Below are 15,468 nucleotides of genomic sequence, written 5' to 3' on the forward strand. Positions count from 1 at the left end.
AAAAAACAACAACAACAACAAAAACACGAAAATTACCCGGGCGTGGTGGTGCCTATAATCCCAGCTACTCAGGAGGCTGAGGTGGGAGGATCACTTAAAGTCGGGAGAGGGACATTGCAGTAAGCTACAGATGTTGTTTAAGAGACAATGCAAACCAGAAGACAAAACAATGACCCCTACAAAATGCCAAAAAAAAAAAAGACAACGTAGAATTCTAGAGCCAACGAAAACATCCTTCAAAAATGAGGGCAAAATGAAGACAACTTCAGATAAATAAAATCTGAGAAAATCCACTGCTCGTTGGCCCACGGTATAAGAAATGATAAAAGCTCTTCAAGAGAAAGGAAAATGACAACAGATCTACAAAAAGGAATGAAGATCATCAGAAAGGTAAATATGTGGGTAAATGTAAGAGAGGTTTTTTTTTTAACTTCTTGAAAATAGAAATGTTTAAAGCAATAACAAAAACAATGTGTTACAGGTTACATGCACAAGTAAAATGTATAAGAAACACAAAATACAGGAGGAGGACTGAAGGAATATTGTTATAAGGTTTCCACAGTACACATAAAGTGTTACATACATACATTGTTTTTTGAGATGGAGTTTTGCTTTTTTGCCCAGACTGGAGTAAAGTGGTGTCATCTTGGCTCACTGCAACCTCCGATCACCAGGTTCAAGGGATTCTCCTGCCTCAGCCTCTCGAGTAGCTGGAATAACAGGCGCCCACCACCATGCCTAGGTAATCTTTGTATTTTTAGTAGAGATGGGGTTTCACCATGTTGGCCAGGCTGGTCTCAAACTCCCGACCTCAGGTGATCCATTCACTTCAGCTTCTCAAAGTGCTAGGATTACAGGCGTGAGCCACCGTGCTGGGCTAAAATTTTATATTGTTTGAAGGTTGGGTGTGGTAAATTAGAGCCTAGGTCAATTACTATCAAAAAAAAAAAAAAAAGCCAAAGAGGTATAGCTAATAAGCCAAAAGCAGAAATGAAATGGAGTCATAAAAATTCTCTATTAATCCAAAAGAAGGTAGGAAAGAAGAAAACGAAAGGACAATGGCACATATAGAAAACTAGTTATCAACAAAATGTACAATGTCCGCCTCCCGACTTTAAGTGATCCTCCCACCTCAGCCTCCCGAGTAGTTGGGATTAAAGGCGCCACCACACCCGGGTAATTTTCGTGGTTTTGTTTTGTTTGTCTGTTTTTGTTGTTTGTTTGTTTTGTGTTTTGTTTTTTGTTTTTGAGATGGAGTCTTGCTCTGTCACCCAGGCTGGAGTGCAGTGGTGTGATCTCGGCTCACTGCAACCTCCACCTCCCAGGTTCAAGCAGTCAGGTCAGGCGTGGTGGCTCACGCCTATAACCTCAGCACTTTGGGAGGCCAAGGCAGGCAAGTTACTTGAGGTCAGGAGTTTGAGACCAACTGGACCAGCATGGCAAAACCCCATCTCTACTAAACATACAAAAATTAGCTGGGCATGGTGGTGCATGCCTGTAGTCCAGCTACTCAGGAGGCTACAGAATGAGAACCGCTTGAACCTAAGGCGGAAGCTGCAGTGAGCCAAGATCCTGCCACTGCGCTCCAGCCTGTGCGACTGAGCAAGACTCAGTATAGTGTCTCAAAAAAATTCATAAAAATAAAAATAAATAAAAAGTAAATTGAATATCCAAAAAAGCAGCTAAAATAAAAAGGCTGAACATGTCAAGTGATGGAGATAACGAAGAACTGGAATGCTGATAAATTTGCTAGTCTGAATGCAAAATGGTACAGTTGCTTTGGAAACTAGCTTGGCAGTTTCTTATGAAGTTAAAAACATGCTATCATATAGCCAAAAAAAAAAAAAAAAAAACCCGCTTGGAGGTATCCAAAATAATGAAAATGTATGTCCACACAAGAACTTATGCATCAATGTTCATACCAGTTTTATTCCCAATGGTCAAAAACTGGAAACATCCCAAATATCAAACAAGTGGGGAATAGATAAATTATAGTATACTAAACTACTGATATATGTCACAACATGGATGATGAGCTAGGTATTCCGACAGTGATTTATTTACTGAGGTTTGAGATTTTAAAAATATGCATTATGTGCATTTTTCACATAATCATATATTCATACATATATACACACACACACACACACACACACACACACACACACACACAGATGTAAATGTCTCAAAGGGTGATGACAGACTATTGAGAGTGGTTACCAGTCAGCAGTAGACTAACAGGCTGGGGTGAGAAGAAATTGCTATTTATTGTATATAGTGGGCAGAATTCTAAGATGGTTGCTAATACTGATGCCCCTGGTGCACACAAACTTTCTCCCAGTTATTAAATCAAACGCTAACCTAGGTGTCACTGAGAAGAGATTTTACAGAGTGATTAAGTTCCCAAACCAGTCAGTCAGCCTTCGAAAGGGAGATTATCCTGGGTGGGCCAGACCTAATGAGGTAAATCGTTTTTGTTTTTTTTTCTTTTGAGACAGAGTTTTTGCTCTGTTGCCCAGGCTGGAGTGCAATGAGGTGGTCTCAGCTCACTGCAACCTCCGCCTCCTAGGTTCAAACAATTCTCCTGCCTCAGCCTCTCAAGCAGCTGGGATTATAGGTGCTTGCCACCACGCTCGCCTAATTTTCATATTTTTAGTAGAGACAAGGTTTCACCATGTTGGTCAGGCAGGTCTGGAACTCTTGACCTCAGGTGATCCACTCATCTGGGCCTCCCAAAGTGTTAGGATTACATGGGTGAGACACTCTGCCCGGCCATGAGGTAAATCCTTAACAGGGCCTGGACACTTCCTGGCCAAAGACCTGAAGCATGAAGGGAACGCCACCTGCCAGTTCTCCCTTGCTGGCTTTCAGAATGGAGTGGTCTCTAGGAGCTGACAACAACCCCCAGCCACTAGGGAACTAAATTCTGCCAACAACTGGAAAGAGTATGGAAGGAAAGCCTCCAGATAAGAACCCAGCAGCTGACCTCGTGAGCATCAAACCCAGAGCAGAGAAGGCAGATGGGTCACATCTGGCCTTTGACCTACAGAACTGTGAGCTAACAAACAGATGCTGTTTTAAGCAGCTAAATTTGTGACGATTTGTTATGCAGCAACAGAAAACTAGTATACTAGATTCTCTTTTGTGCCGTTTGAATCATTTGTAGTCATGTAAGCATGTTATCTTCATATATTTTTAAAGAGCGCTGAAGAAGCACTAGGCTTCTTCCTCGTGAAAGTGTTCAAGATGATAAGAACTTCATAACTTGTTAAAGTTGCTATCTGATAGGCATATGCTTATTACATAAAAGTTGAACTAAATGGCCTCTAGGATTCCTTCTAGTTCTACAATGACAGGATTTTAATGCCACCGGAAAAAAGAAGTATTTCAAAAATGAGGGTGTGGTCCCCATGATGTAACACAGAAGAGGGGCCAGGGAAAAAGAAACTAAGCCAACAGTCACTGGATGGACTAGTCACTAAAGATTACTAGTGACTCTGACAGTAATCTCTGGAGGATTAAACATCATTCAAAAAGTCTGTGAGGAAGATGGAACAGACTGTTAGTACCACTGATATATGGAGAAAGAGGGAAAAACAAGAAGAGACTACAGTTATCGGAGCACAGAACTAAAGAAAATTATTTAATCTTATTGAATTACTGGCCAGGCGTGGTGGCTCACGCCTGTAATCCAAGCGCTTTGGGAGGCAGAGGCAGATGGATCACTTGAGGCCAGGAGTTCGAGACCAGCCTAGCCAACATGAGCGAAACCCCGTCTCTAATAACAATACAAAAATTGGCCGAGTGTGGTGGCACATGCCTATAATTATAGCTATTTCAGGGGGCTGAGGCATGAGAATTGCTTGAACCTGGGAGGTGGAGGTTGAGTGAGCCGAGATTGCACTACTGCAGTCCAGACTGGGCAACAGAGTGAGCGAGACTCTGTCTCAAAAACAAACAAATAAAAAACAACTTACTGAATTACCCATGTTTGTATTTGCAATTTTCTTTCTAGCTAAAGTTTAAAACGCTCCTCTTTCACCAAATTAAATTTACTTCCTATTTTTAAATACAAATTTCAATATGAATTACCAAAACCCTCCCTGCAGATCCTTAGAAGCATCAGGTCTAATCTTGCATCAGGGAGGCATCTGGCAGGACCACCCCGGGGCTCCCTAAACTCTGCCATTCACAGGAGTTCTATGCACCCACCACATTCTGCAGTGTGCTCAAAAAAGAAATAACAGCCGGGCGTGGTGGCTCACACCTGTAATCCCAGCACTTTGGGAGGCTGAGGTAGGCAAATCACTTGAGGCCAGGAGTTCGAGACCAGACTGGGCAAACTGGCAAAACCCCATCTGTACTAAAAACACAAAAATCAGCCAGGTGTGGTGGCACACACCTGTAATACCAGCTACTTGAAAGGCTGAGTCACGAGAATTTCTTGAACCCAGGAGGCAGAGGTTGCAGTAACCTGAGATTGCACCATTGCATTCCAGCCTCGGCAAGAGAGCAAGGCTCTGTCTCAAAAAAGAAAAACAAACAACGAATGAAAAATGAGCCGGGCGCGGTGGCTCAAGCCTGTAATCCCAGCACTTTGGGAGGCCGAGACAGGCGGATCACGAGGTCAGGAGATTGAGACCATCCTGGCGAACACGGTGAAACCCTGTCTCTACTAAAAAATACAAAAAACTAGCTGGGCGAGGTGGCGGGCGCCTGTAGTCCCAGCTACTCAGGAGGCTGAGGCAGGAGAATGGCATAAACCCGGGAGGCGGAGCTTGCAGTGAGCTGAGATCCGGCCACTGCACTCCAGCCTGGGAGACAGAGAGAGACTCCGTCTCAAAAAAAAAAAAAAAAAGAAAGAAAAATGAAACAGGGCTGGGTGCGGTGGCTCATGCCTATAATCCTAGCACTTTGGGAGGCTGAGGTGGGCAGATCACTTAAGGTTAGGAGTTCAAAACTAGTCTACCAACGTGGTGAAACCCCATCTCTACTAAAATACAAAAAAAATTAGCTGGACGTGGTGGTAGTCACCTGTGATCCCAGCTACTCGGGAGGCTGAGGCAGGAGAATTGCTTGAACCCAGGAGGCAGAGGCTGCAGTGAGCCGAGATCACACCACCCCACTCCAGCCTGGGCGACAGAGTAAGACTCCGTCTTAAAAAAAAAACAGAAAAAAAAATGTCCTTAATGTCAGAATATTGTGTATACTCAATTATTCAATCCATCACTGACTTTTCACTTGAATCAACAGAAAAATTAATTCATGTCGGAGGTGAGTACAAACAGAAGTCTCTATCACAAGAGTCTATGAGCACTCCAAGTAGTTATTTTAAAATCACAGAAGCATTTACAGTACAATATGGTATCTATTTAAAAGACATACTCACTCTTTGTTCATCATCAGATCCTTGTGAAGACATACAAGTTGTTTTCGTTGCCATGTGAGACTGAAAGAGCTAAAAAAGGAATACAAAGGCTTAAAAGGAAACAGAAACATTCCTCCCCAAAACCCAATATCTAAATAATATATTTACATGAATAAGGTGTTATAATACTGTTGTTATCACCAAGTTTTGAAGTGTAGTCTACATTATTGAATCACGTTTGAAATTGTGGCTTTCTTGCTGGATAGGTATCTACATAAGTAAATCACATATAATATTCAACACATATGATAATATACTTACACACAAAAAAATTGTAAGAAATTAGTAAACTTCCATTTACAAGTAGGGAGACAAAGAACTTTTTTTTTTTTTTTTTTTTGAGACGGTGTCTTGATCTGTCACCCAGGCTGGAGTGCAGTGGCGTGATCTCGGATCACTGCAACCTCTGTCTCCTGGGTTTAAGTGATTCTCCTGCCTCAGCCTCCTGAGTAGCTGGATCACATGCGTGCGCCACCATGCCTGGCTAATTTTTGTGTTTTTAGTAGAAACAGGGTTTCACCATGTTGGTCAGGCTGGTCCCGAACTTCTGACTTCATGATCTGCCCGCCTCGGCCTCCCGAGCACTCCCTGCTCGGATTACAGGCGTGAGCCACCACACCCTGCCTTTTCATTTTTAAAGATACTCTAAAGAGCCATGAAGTCCCTCAAAATTAGGTATGTTCCACTGTAGCGTGTCAGAGGAAATATAAATGTCAAGAATGCTACAATTGCAGTGTGGTGGGGAAAGCAGGGATTTTATAATTTTAACAACTACCTTTGTCACTAAAATAATCATTTATAGAACTCATATTACACGTCCATATCACTATGCTAGCTCGTTAAGTTCATTTTCTTATTTAATCCTTACATCTGTGCTATACATATTATCATTCCCATAGTCTAGATGAAAAAATTCGGATTCTGAAAGGTTGAGTAATTTACCCAAAATCATACAAGCCAGTAGGGTGTAGACACAGGTCTGATTTGACTGCCAAACTGGTGTTCCTTCTACTGCCCCAAGCTGTAAACCAAATGGATATTCACTGTTCCCAACAATAGAGAATGAGGGAAGAGAGGTACAAAAAAACTGTACTAATTCCAAGGTGCTGCTATCCTACTTCTGAATACAGCACAAGATACTGAGGAAATGTCACATTATTTAAAAAGTAATATTAATATGAATGTGGTAAAAAAATTGCAAATGGTATCAATGAGAATATAGCGCACATTACTCCATTCCCACTCTTGATTCTCTAGCAGCTCAGCGCTCTTCCCGAGAGGCACCAGACCCTTACGCATTCTTCCAGAGAGGCTGTGCATGTCTAAGCAGGCCTCCTTTGTTTATATAAATAGTAGCTGTCTACTGCTCTGTGCTGTGGTTTTTTTTTTGCTGAATCTTTCCTGAGACTGTTTCGCAGTACTATTTAGATCTACCTCATTCTTTCTACAGCATAGTGTTCTCCTCTGTATACTACAGTGTGGTATATATACGGACGCTCTTCATTGAGACTGTCCTCTCCTCTGTACTTACAATGAACCATGCTGCAACAAATGGCACTGCAATGAAAGACAGAACTTGGGTGCTCCCACCATCTCACCCTGATCCTCTGCGTGCGCGCACACAGTGAATGAATCCTACACAGACAAAATAGTGCACATCGTGACTGACAATCTTTTGCTGGTACATTTTGATAAAACAGGCTGACCTTGTAACTGAACACTCCGAATAACAGTGTTTTTTTTGTTTTGTTTTGTTTTGTTTTGTTTTGAGACAGAGTCTCGCTCTGTCACCCAGGCTGGAGTGCAGTGGCGCAATCTCAGCCACTGCAACCTCTGCCTCCTGGGTTCAAGCGATCCTCCTGCCTCAGACTCCCAAGCAGCTGGAATTACTGGCAAGTGCCACCATGCCTGGCTTATGTTTGTATTTTTAGTAGAGATGGGGTTTTCACCACGTTGGCCAGGGTGGTCTCAAACTCCTGACCTCAAGTGATCCTACCGCCTTGGCCTCCCAAAGTGTTGGGATTATAGGCCTGAGCCCCCGCGCCCAGCCAACAGTGTTTTCAAATACTAAGTTTTTCCAACACAAAATGATGCTTGTCAGTTGGAAGATGCTCCTATATAAAAGCATGCAAAAGCTCATTGAGGGACACAATGGTCCTGGTTGTGTTTTCACAATCTGAAAAGTGAAAAGTATGTAATGATACAAAGCACATCAGAGACTAGCCTGATTTTAATACCTGGCCTCAGGCTTTAACTTTTAACTACACATATACTTCACTTACACCCTGCCATTCTGAAAGGCCCCCCAATCCCAGTCACCATGTGGTACCTAAGCAGTATCACATCCCTCGTCTGTAGAATACAAGCAAAGTGAGGAGCCCCTGGAAACAAACAGTGGTAGTTACAGAAATTTGGAGAAATTAGACATCATTGAAGGCAGGAGTCAAAGAAGAAAATGACTTTGAAGCAAGTCAGGAAAGAGGTAAAGATCTGGATGAGACATTTAAGGTAGAAAAAAAAAATCCCTAAATACCACAAGGCAGAATTTCGTACTTGAAGAAAGCACAGTAAGTGTAAGAATTGGAGGGAAAAAAAGGAACAGATTAGGGACAATACCTGAGTGGCAGACTGAGTAAACCGGAAGTGTCCATTTAGAGTCTGACTTTCTGCTAAAGGCTAAGAAGTGCCACAGATAATATGTGGCTAGGGGCCCTGTTCAGAGCCCTGCACTAGACACAATGAGGAGTAGGGTAGAACATTCCATGCTTGTCATTAATTCCGGACCTAACATACTACCTGCTTGCCTCTCAGCATCTGTCTCTACTATAAGTGATGCACTACACATATAATTCACTGAGGCTGTATTATTTTCACTTGTCAAGTATAGAACTCTGGGGAAAAGTTTAATTTTTATTTTATTTTAGAGACAAGATCTCCCTCTGTTGCTTAAGCTGTAGTGCAGTGGTGCGATCACAGCTCGCTGCAGCCTCAACATCCTGGGCTAAGGCAATGCTCCCACATCAGTCTCCCAAATAGCTGGGACTACAGGCACGCACCACCACACCTGGCTGCAAATCAAACTTTAAAAATTACTGGTAAAAAAAGTGGTTTTTAGTTTTTAATATAGTGATGCTATATGATCAGCATATGATGAGTTTTGGTAAAATGTTGCTTAGTGTTGATAAGTAAAATTTGCTTAGAAAAAAATTAGAGGCTTTAGGCCAGGCGCGGTGGCTCACGCCTGTAATCCCAGCACTTTGGGAGGCCGAGGCAGGTGGATCACGAGGTCAGGAGATCGAGACCATTCTGGCTAACATGTGAAACCCTATCTCTACTAAAAATACAAAAAATTAGCCAGGTGTGCTGGCAGGCACCTGTAGTCCCAGCTACTTGGGAGGCTGAGGCAGGAGAATGGCATGAACCCAGGAGGCGGAACTTGCAGTGAGCTGAGATCACGCCATTGCACACCAGCCTGGCAGACAGCGAGACTCCGTCTCAAAAAAAAAAAAAGAGAAAAAAGAAAAAAGAAAAAAATTAGAGGCTTTATACTCATTTACCATTAAATTTAAATAAAATACAGGTTAAATTTCTGTCATTTATGTAAGTTCATATCAAATATCTGCTTTTGTTTATTCATTTACTGTGTTTCTGAACATCTGCCAAAAAGCCTACATAAAATCTCAGTGGATGAATGTTTTGATCAGGAAGTTCAAATGAGTCACATTAAAGTAATATGAATCATTACTTCAAATATTTTCCACTAGTACTACTTGGTCAGTTAAATTTCCAAAACAAGTTTAATACTGGAAAAGGTTTTAATTTTTTTTAATTTATTAATTTAGTTATTTTTGAAACAAGTTCTGGCTCTGTCACCCAAGCTGGAGTGCAGTGGCACGATCTCGGCTCACTGCTGAGATCCTCCACCTCCCAGGCTCAAGCTATCCTCCTGCCTCAGCCTCCTGAGTAGATGGGACCACCGGCACATCCCAGTATGCCTGGCTAATTTTTTTGTAGAGACGAGGACTCACTCTGTTGCCCAGGCTGTTCTCGAACTCCTGAGCTCAAGCAACTTGTCTGCCTCCGCCTCCCAAAGTGCTAGGATTATAGGCCTGAGCCACCGTGCCCGGCTGGAAAAGGTTTTTAATAAATTAGCAGGAAAAATAACAATAGGACAAGTGTTGGCTGAATCCCTCTAATGGCAAACAGAGCTCTGTGTAGGGCTAAGAAACACTAAATTAGAAAAAAATTAAAAATCTGCAAGAGGAATTCTGGCCTGCTCTACCGCTGACCACTACTTAGTATGTGTAAACCACTCAGCTAGGCTCTGCAGTCTCAACAGTAGTAAGATATGGCCCTTGACCTTGTGACTGTGTCTCAGAGAAACATGAATGTACAACAGGCAACCACAATCTCGTTTCAGCGTACAAGGGGGCAAGGAGACTAACCATCTCAACCCACCTTTGACTACATAGTCAATTTGCTTTTCCTGTAGCTTCTATTTCAAAGATACATATATCACACACACACACACAAAACCTATACATGGTTTCCCAAAAGGAAAAATCCCATACAGTAACTTAACTCCTGGCAAAGTCTACCATATACTTTTTAAAAAGTTGTATTATCTATGAGTCCTAGAAAGAAGTGCCAGACGTGGGACAGCTGGAGGAAGGTCAGGTGCTCCACCTTCTTTAAAATCTCAGTTTGTGGGATACAGGCAATGTGAGAGACACACAATTCATCCTGGGGCCCTTGGGAGACATGGCCTTTTCCTATCCACCAATTACAGATAAACTTATGATGGTTCTTTCACAACAGGCCCCTAGATAACAATTTTCCTTACCCTGCTGGGAAACATTTCTGAAAATGCCTTACAGCCGCCCCTTAAGCAGAACAATGAGGCTCAGGCAACAGAATCCTAACTTAGCTTTATAATCTTCACTTTGTTTTTGTTTTGTTTTGTTTTTTTGAGATGGAATCTCGTTCTTGTTGCCCAGGCTGGAGTGCAATGGCATGATCTCAGCTCACTGCAACCTCTGCCTCCCGGGTTCAAGCTATTTGTCTGCCTCAGCCTCCCAAGTAGAGAAGCTGGGATTACAGGCATGCACCACCATACCCAGCTAATTTTTGTATTTTTACTAGAGACAGGGTTTCTCCATGTTGGTTAGGCTAATCTCGAACTCCCGACCTCAGGTGATCTGCCCACCTCAGCCTCCCAAAGTACTGTGATTACAGGCGTGAGCCACCTGCGCCTGGCCTTATAATCGCTTCCCTTTAACTTCACTTTTCCAAAATGTTTTATTATTATAAAGTTAGTCCAAAACATAGAACCAAAGTTTTTAAACCGTCCCTTGGGATTCTATGAGCTGTTTCTTGGCATTCTTTAGGACAATACGAGCAAGAGTGAGAGAGAGAACAAAAAGCAAAAAGTGGCCTAAATAATTATCATCTGGAGGCCGGGAGTGGTGGCTCAGGCTTGTAATCTCAGCACTTTGGGAGGCTGAGGCGGGTAGATCACTTGAGGTCAGGAGTTCAAGACCAGCCTGGCCAATATGGTGAAACCCGGTCTCTACTAAAAATACAAAAATTAGCCAGGCGTGGCAGTGCATGCCTGTAATCCCAGCTACTCAGGAGGCTGGGTTCAATTAATTTGCTCATTTGCTCCATTTACCAGGAGGCAGGAGAACTGCTTGAACCTGGAAGGCTGAGGTTGCAGTGAGTCAAGATCACACCACTGCACTCCAGCGTGGGTGACACAGTGAGACTCGGTCTCAAAAAAAATAAAAATTAAAAAAAAAATTATTATCTGGGCCTATTTTATGACTTTCAGGAGGGTGGGGTATTTGGCTTGAAACAATACTTTGAAAGATTCCACAGACTCATTATTTAAAATCATTTTATAAAATCTTCAGGTTATGGGAAAATTCAAGTTAAAATAAAGTTACAGATTAACAGTGATCCAAAATTTTCCTAAAACAAGTAGTAACATTAAGTTATTCAAGTTAATGCAGACCATACTGCTAGAAGGGGATGCTAATTACAGCCCAGAAAAAAAAAGAACTCAAGTGGAGGCCAGGCTCGGTGGCTCACACCTGTAATCCCAGCACTCTGGGAAGCCAAGACCAGCAGATCACCTGAGGTCAGGAGTTTGAGACCAGCCTGGCCAACATGGTGAAACCCTCTCTCTACTAAAAATACAAAAATTAGCCAGGCTTGGTGGTGTGCGCCTGTAATCCCAATTACTTGGGAGGCTGAGGCAAGAGAACTGCTTGAACCCGGGAGGCGGAGGTTGCAGTGAGCCAAGATCGCGCCACTGCACTCCAGCCTGGGCAACAGAGCAAGACTCAGTCTCAAAATAAATAAATAAATAAAATAAAAGAACTCAAGTGAAATTACCAAGAGTGAGCAACATAAGATAGCAGCAAGTTGGCCTCCAGTGTGCGTGGCCTGTTTGCATATCCCTGGGAGGATGTCAGTACAGAAAGGCTTAGAGTTGTCCAATCCCATCAAAATAGCACCTCCATTATATCATCCAACTCCAATAAATACATCAAAAGTTAAAGGATAACTGCAAATTCTACTTTTTAATCTCAAAAGATCATCAAGATGGGGAAATTCTCGAAGTAGTTCATATAAAAGTTAAGAGTCTCAAGCTTAACAAAAGCTTGCACTACAACAATAACAGTTGAAAATACAAATGCAATTTTATTTTAAAATTACTCCTCCTAATTAGAAAAGTATTTATTATAGAAAAAAATATCATTTCTAATTTGTGCTGTTTTAGTAACATTGTAATGAATGTTCCAATTTGTGCTATTTTACTAACACTACAACGAACTTCCTCTCATGGCAGCCAAAGAGGTGTGCCATTCCGATTCTCCCTTCAAGCAATACCTAGTCCTGTGCCTACAAAGATTGCAGCTCGCTGACCGTCTCCACCTGCAGAGCCTTCGGAATCTGCTGCAGTATAGACCCAAGACCACTTTCTCCCTAGGCAGCTGGTAGGTGAAGACTGGGCACAGGATGTCAGGGCTGCCTGGCCCAGACTTTGTCAGATCCACACTGTTTTGCAGCTCTCACTGCCCAACTGGGCTTCCTCCCTTCTTTCCTTGCATGGCTATCAAGATCTGGATCAGGGTCTGAAGGCTTCCTCCCCAACACCCACATGTCCTGCTTTCTTCCCTCTTCAACTTTCATAGGCAATATTCCCCCGTCCCTCATCTCCAAGAAATCTCCTACACTGCTAGCTCCTCCTACATGTCTGCTTCCAGAATTCCACCCAACTCACCAGTATAACCATCAATTATTCTGTGCATCTGACAATATCTTCGTGATAAATTCCTAGAATATCATTCCTGTTCCAAGCAAACTGCCAAACTGCCCCTCAAAAAGACTGGACCTGCTTATATTTCTAATATTAGCAATGAGTTGAAAAAAAAAAAAAAACACAAACTGTTTTCATCTGCTCTCACACAACACAGGATAATTTTGTGACCAAATGTGGGAAGTTTTTCCCACCCACCAAGCAAGAATCAGTTTTGCAGTGGACACTAGCTGGGTGCCCTCTAATTTAATTCTGACACTATCCACTTGGCAATAGAGTCAGATCCCACAGACTGAGGGCTCGTCCCCAAGACTGCCCCATCCCTACTCGACTTCTGCTCATTGCAAGTAATAAATGGCTAGAAATCAGGATTCCCACAACCCCCATCACAGGTTCAATTAATTTGCTCATTTGCTCCATTTACCAGTTTATTACAAAGAATATTTTAAAGGATACAAATAAACAGCCAGATAAAGAGATACAAAGCTCAAGATCTGAAAGAGTCCCAAGCCCAGGGGCTTCTGTCCCCATGGAGGGGGGTGTGCTACCCTCCCAACACATGGATGTGTGTAAGCCTCCACGTGTTTGGCTATCTGCAAGCTCTCTGAACCCAGTCCTTTGTTCTTAAGGAGCCTCCATTATACAGGCATGGTTGATTAACCATTGGCCACTGGTGATCAATTAACTCTCAGCCTCTCTCCCTTTCCTAGAAACTGCGGGATGAAGCTGAAAGTCCCAATATTCTAATCTTGCCTTGTTCTTTCTGGTGACCAGCCCCATCCTGAAGCTACCTAGGGGCTGCCAGCCACCAGTCATCTCAGTAGCATACAAAAGACATCACTTTGGAAGTTTTAAGGATTTCAGGAGTTGTATGTCAGGGGTCAAAGACCAAATACGTATTTCACAATAATCACAAATGTATAAAAGGGTCCATTTCATTATATATTAATCAGTACAGGGTATTAACAATTTTTAAATTTTTGTAAATTTGACAGGCAAAACTGACATCTTAATTTGACTTCTGGTATTTTAAACATTTTTTGGCTTACTGGCCATTTCTACTATATTTCCATAAATCACCAATTCATGTTTTCCCACCTGCCTATCAGGGTACTCCTTTGTTTCTCTTACTAGTAAGAGCTACTGAGTAGTGTAACTCTTTGCTTGTCATGTGTATCATAAATATCTTTTCCTGATTTATTACTGATCTTTCCAGTTTTCATAAAGTCTAATGTATAAATCTTTTCTTTATGGCTTCTTCCTTAAATATAAAGCTTAAAATATCTTTCTACACCCTGAAGTTAAAAAAAAAAAAAGTAACTAAATTTTATTTTATGATGTCTTACATATTAAGTTTTGTAATACTCTACGAGTTACTTTCTAGTACTATATGAGTCAAGGAAACATGACTTTTTCCCAATATTGTTAGCCCATTGCAGCATAAGAGGATTAAGGGACAGCAAAGTCTGTCATATGGAAATGAGCTTCCCAAGGGAAAAACCAGGACCCATGAATAGACTAGTGAGGCAGATTTTGACACAAGGAAGGGAAATGACTGAAGAACTCAAGTTGTCTAACAGAAATGAGCTGCCAAGGAAGCACTGAGCTCAGGCCCTGGAAGGGTTCCAACAGCGGCACAGTAACCCCTATCAATACTACAGAGCTGATTTCTGTACTATGTGGGTAACAAAGGTAACAATTTTCTAAGATCCCTTTCAACTCAGATTTTATGACTATAACTTGGAACAAGCAATGAGAGAAAGTATGTGACGTGAAGAATGAAAACAACTTACAGAAACTGCATGAACAGAAAGGGAGATTCAGGACAGTAAGATTAAGATTAAGACAATAAAATTGCATCTTATTGATGTGAAAAGACCCTGTGGAACTAAATCTCAAGGCTTACTTAAATAAAAAGTAGGCCGGGCACGGTGGCTCACGCCTGTAATGCCAGCACTTTGGGAGGCCAAGGCAGGTGGATCACCTGAGGTCAGGAGTTCGAGACCAGCCTGACTGAAATGGTGAAACCCTCGTCTCCACTAAAAGTACAAACTTAGCTGAGTATGGTGGCGCATGTCTATAACCCCAGCTACTCAGGAGGCTGAGGCAGGAGAATCGCTTGAACCTGAGAGGCAGAGGTTGCAGTGAGCCGAGATCACACCATTGCACTCCAGCCTGGGCAACAAAAGCGAAACTCCGTCTCAAATTAAAAAAAAAAAAAAAAAAAAGGATTACTAGATGGCTTGAATTCCTTCAAAAGAGAGCATGTTCCATGCAGACTAGGTGACAGAAAAGCCAATGAAATTTGAGAAGGCATTAATTTAGCCCAGGAAAAGCAAATGAGAGAGGAGCTGAAGAAAAGAGGAAGGAAGACAAATAGATACACATTAAAAGGACTTAAAGCCTGAACAACATGGGCAGATCCTGTCTCAAAAAAAAAAAAAAAATTTAGCCAGGCACAGTGGTGCGTACCTGTAGAAACAGATACTTGGGAGGCTGAGGCAGGAGGATCATCTACGCCTGGGAGGTCAAGGCTGCAGTAAGCTGTGACTGTGCCACTATACTCTGGCCTGGGCAACAGAGCACGGCACTGTCTCAAAAACAAAAACAAAAACAAAAAACAAAATGAAAAAGCATTAAAAGGACTTAGAGTTGACAGGAACATCTGAGGAAAAAAAGAATACTTAGGAATCAGTGAGAAGTCTATCAATGCTTT

The 15,468-nt window shown here is 42.2% G+C and overlaps 1 protein-coding gene across 1 annotated transcript in view; it reads right to left on the reverse strand.

Annotated features, from left to right (window-relative positions):
* SEPTIN10 (septin 10) overlaps positions 1–15,468 on the reverse strand; it is a 75,117-nt gene that overhangs the window by 44,464 nt on the left and 15,185 nt on the right. Inside the window, exon 2 of the mRNA XM_030921457.1 lies at positions 5,390–5,458. Coding sequence (XP_030777317.1) covers positions 5,390–5,458 — 69 coding nt within the window. The remainder of the gene's footprint in view (positions 1–5,389; positions 5,459–15,468) is intronic.

This window comes from Rhinopithecus roxellana, chromosome 17 (assembly GCF_007565055.1).
Source record: "Rhinopithecus roxellana isolate Shanxi Qingling chromosome 17, ASM756505v1, whole genome shotgun sequence".
Lineage (NCBI taxonomy): Eukaryota > Metazoa > Chordata > Mammalia > Primates > Cercopithecidae > Rhinopithecus > Rhinopithecus roxellana.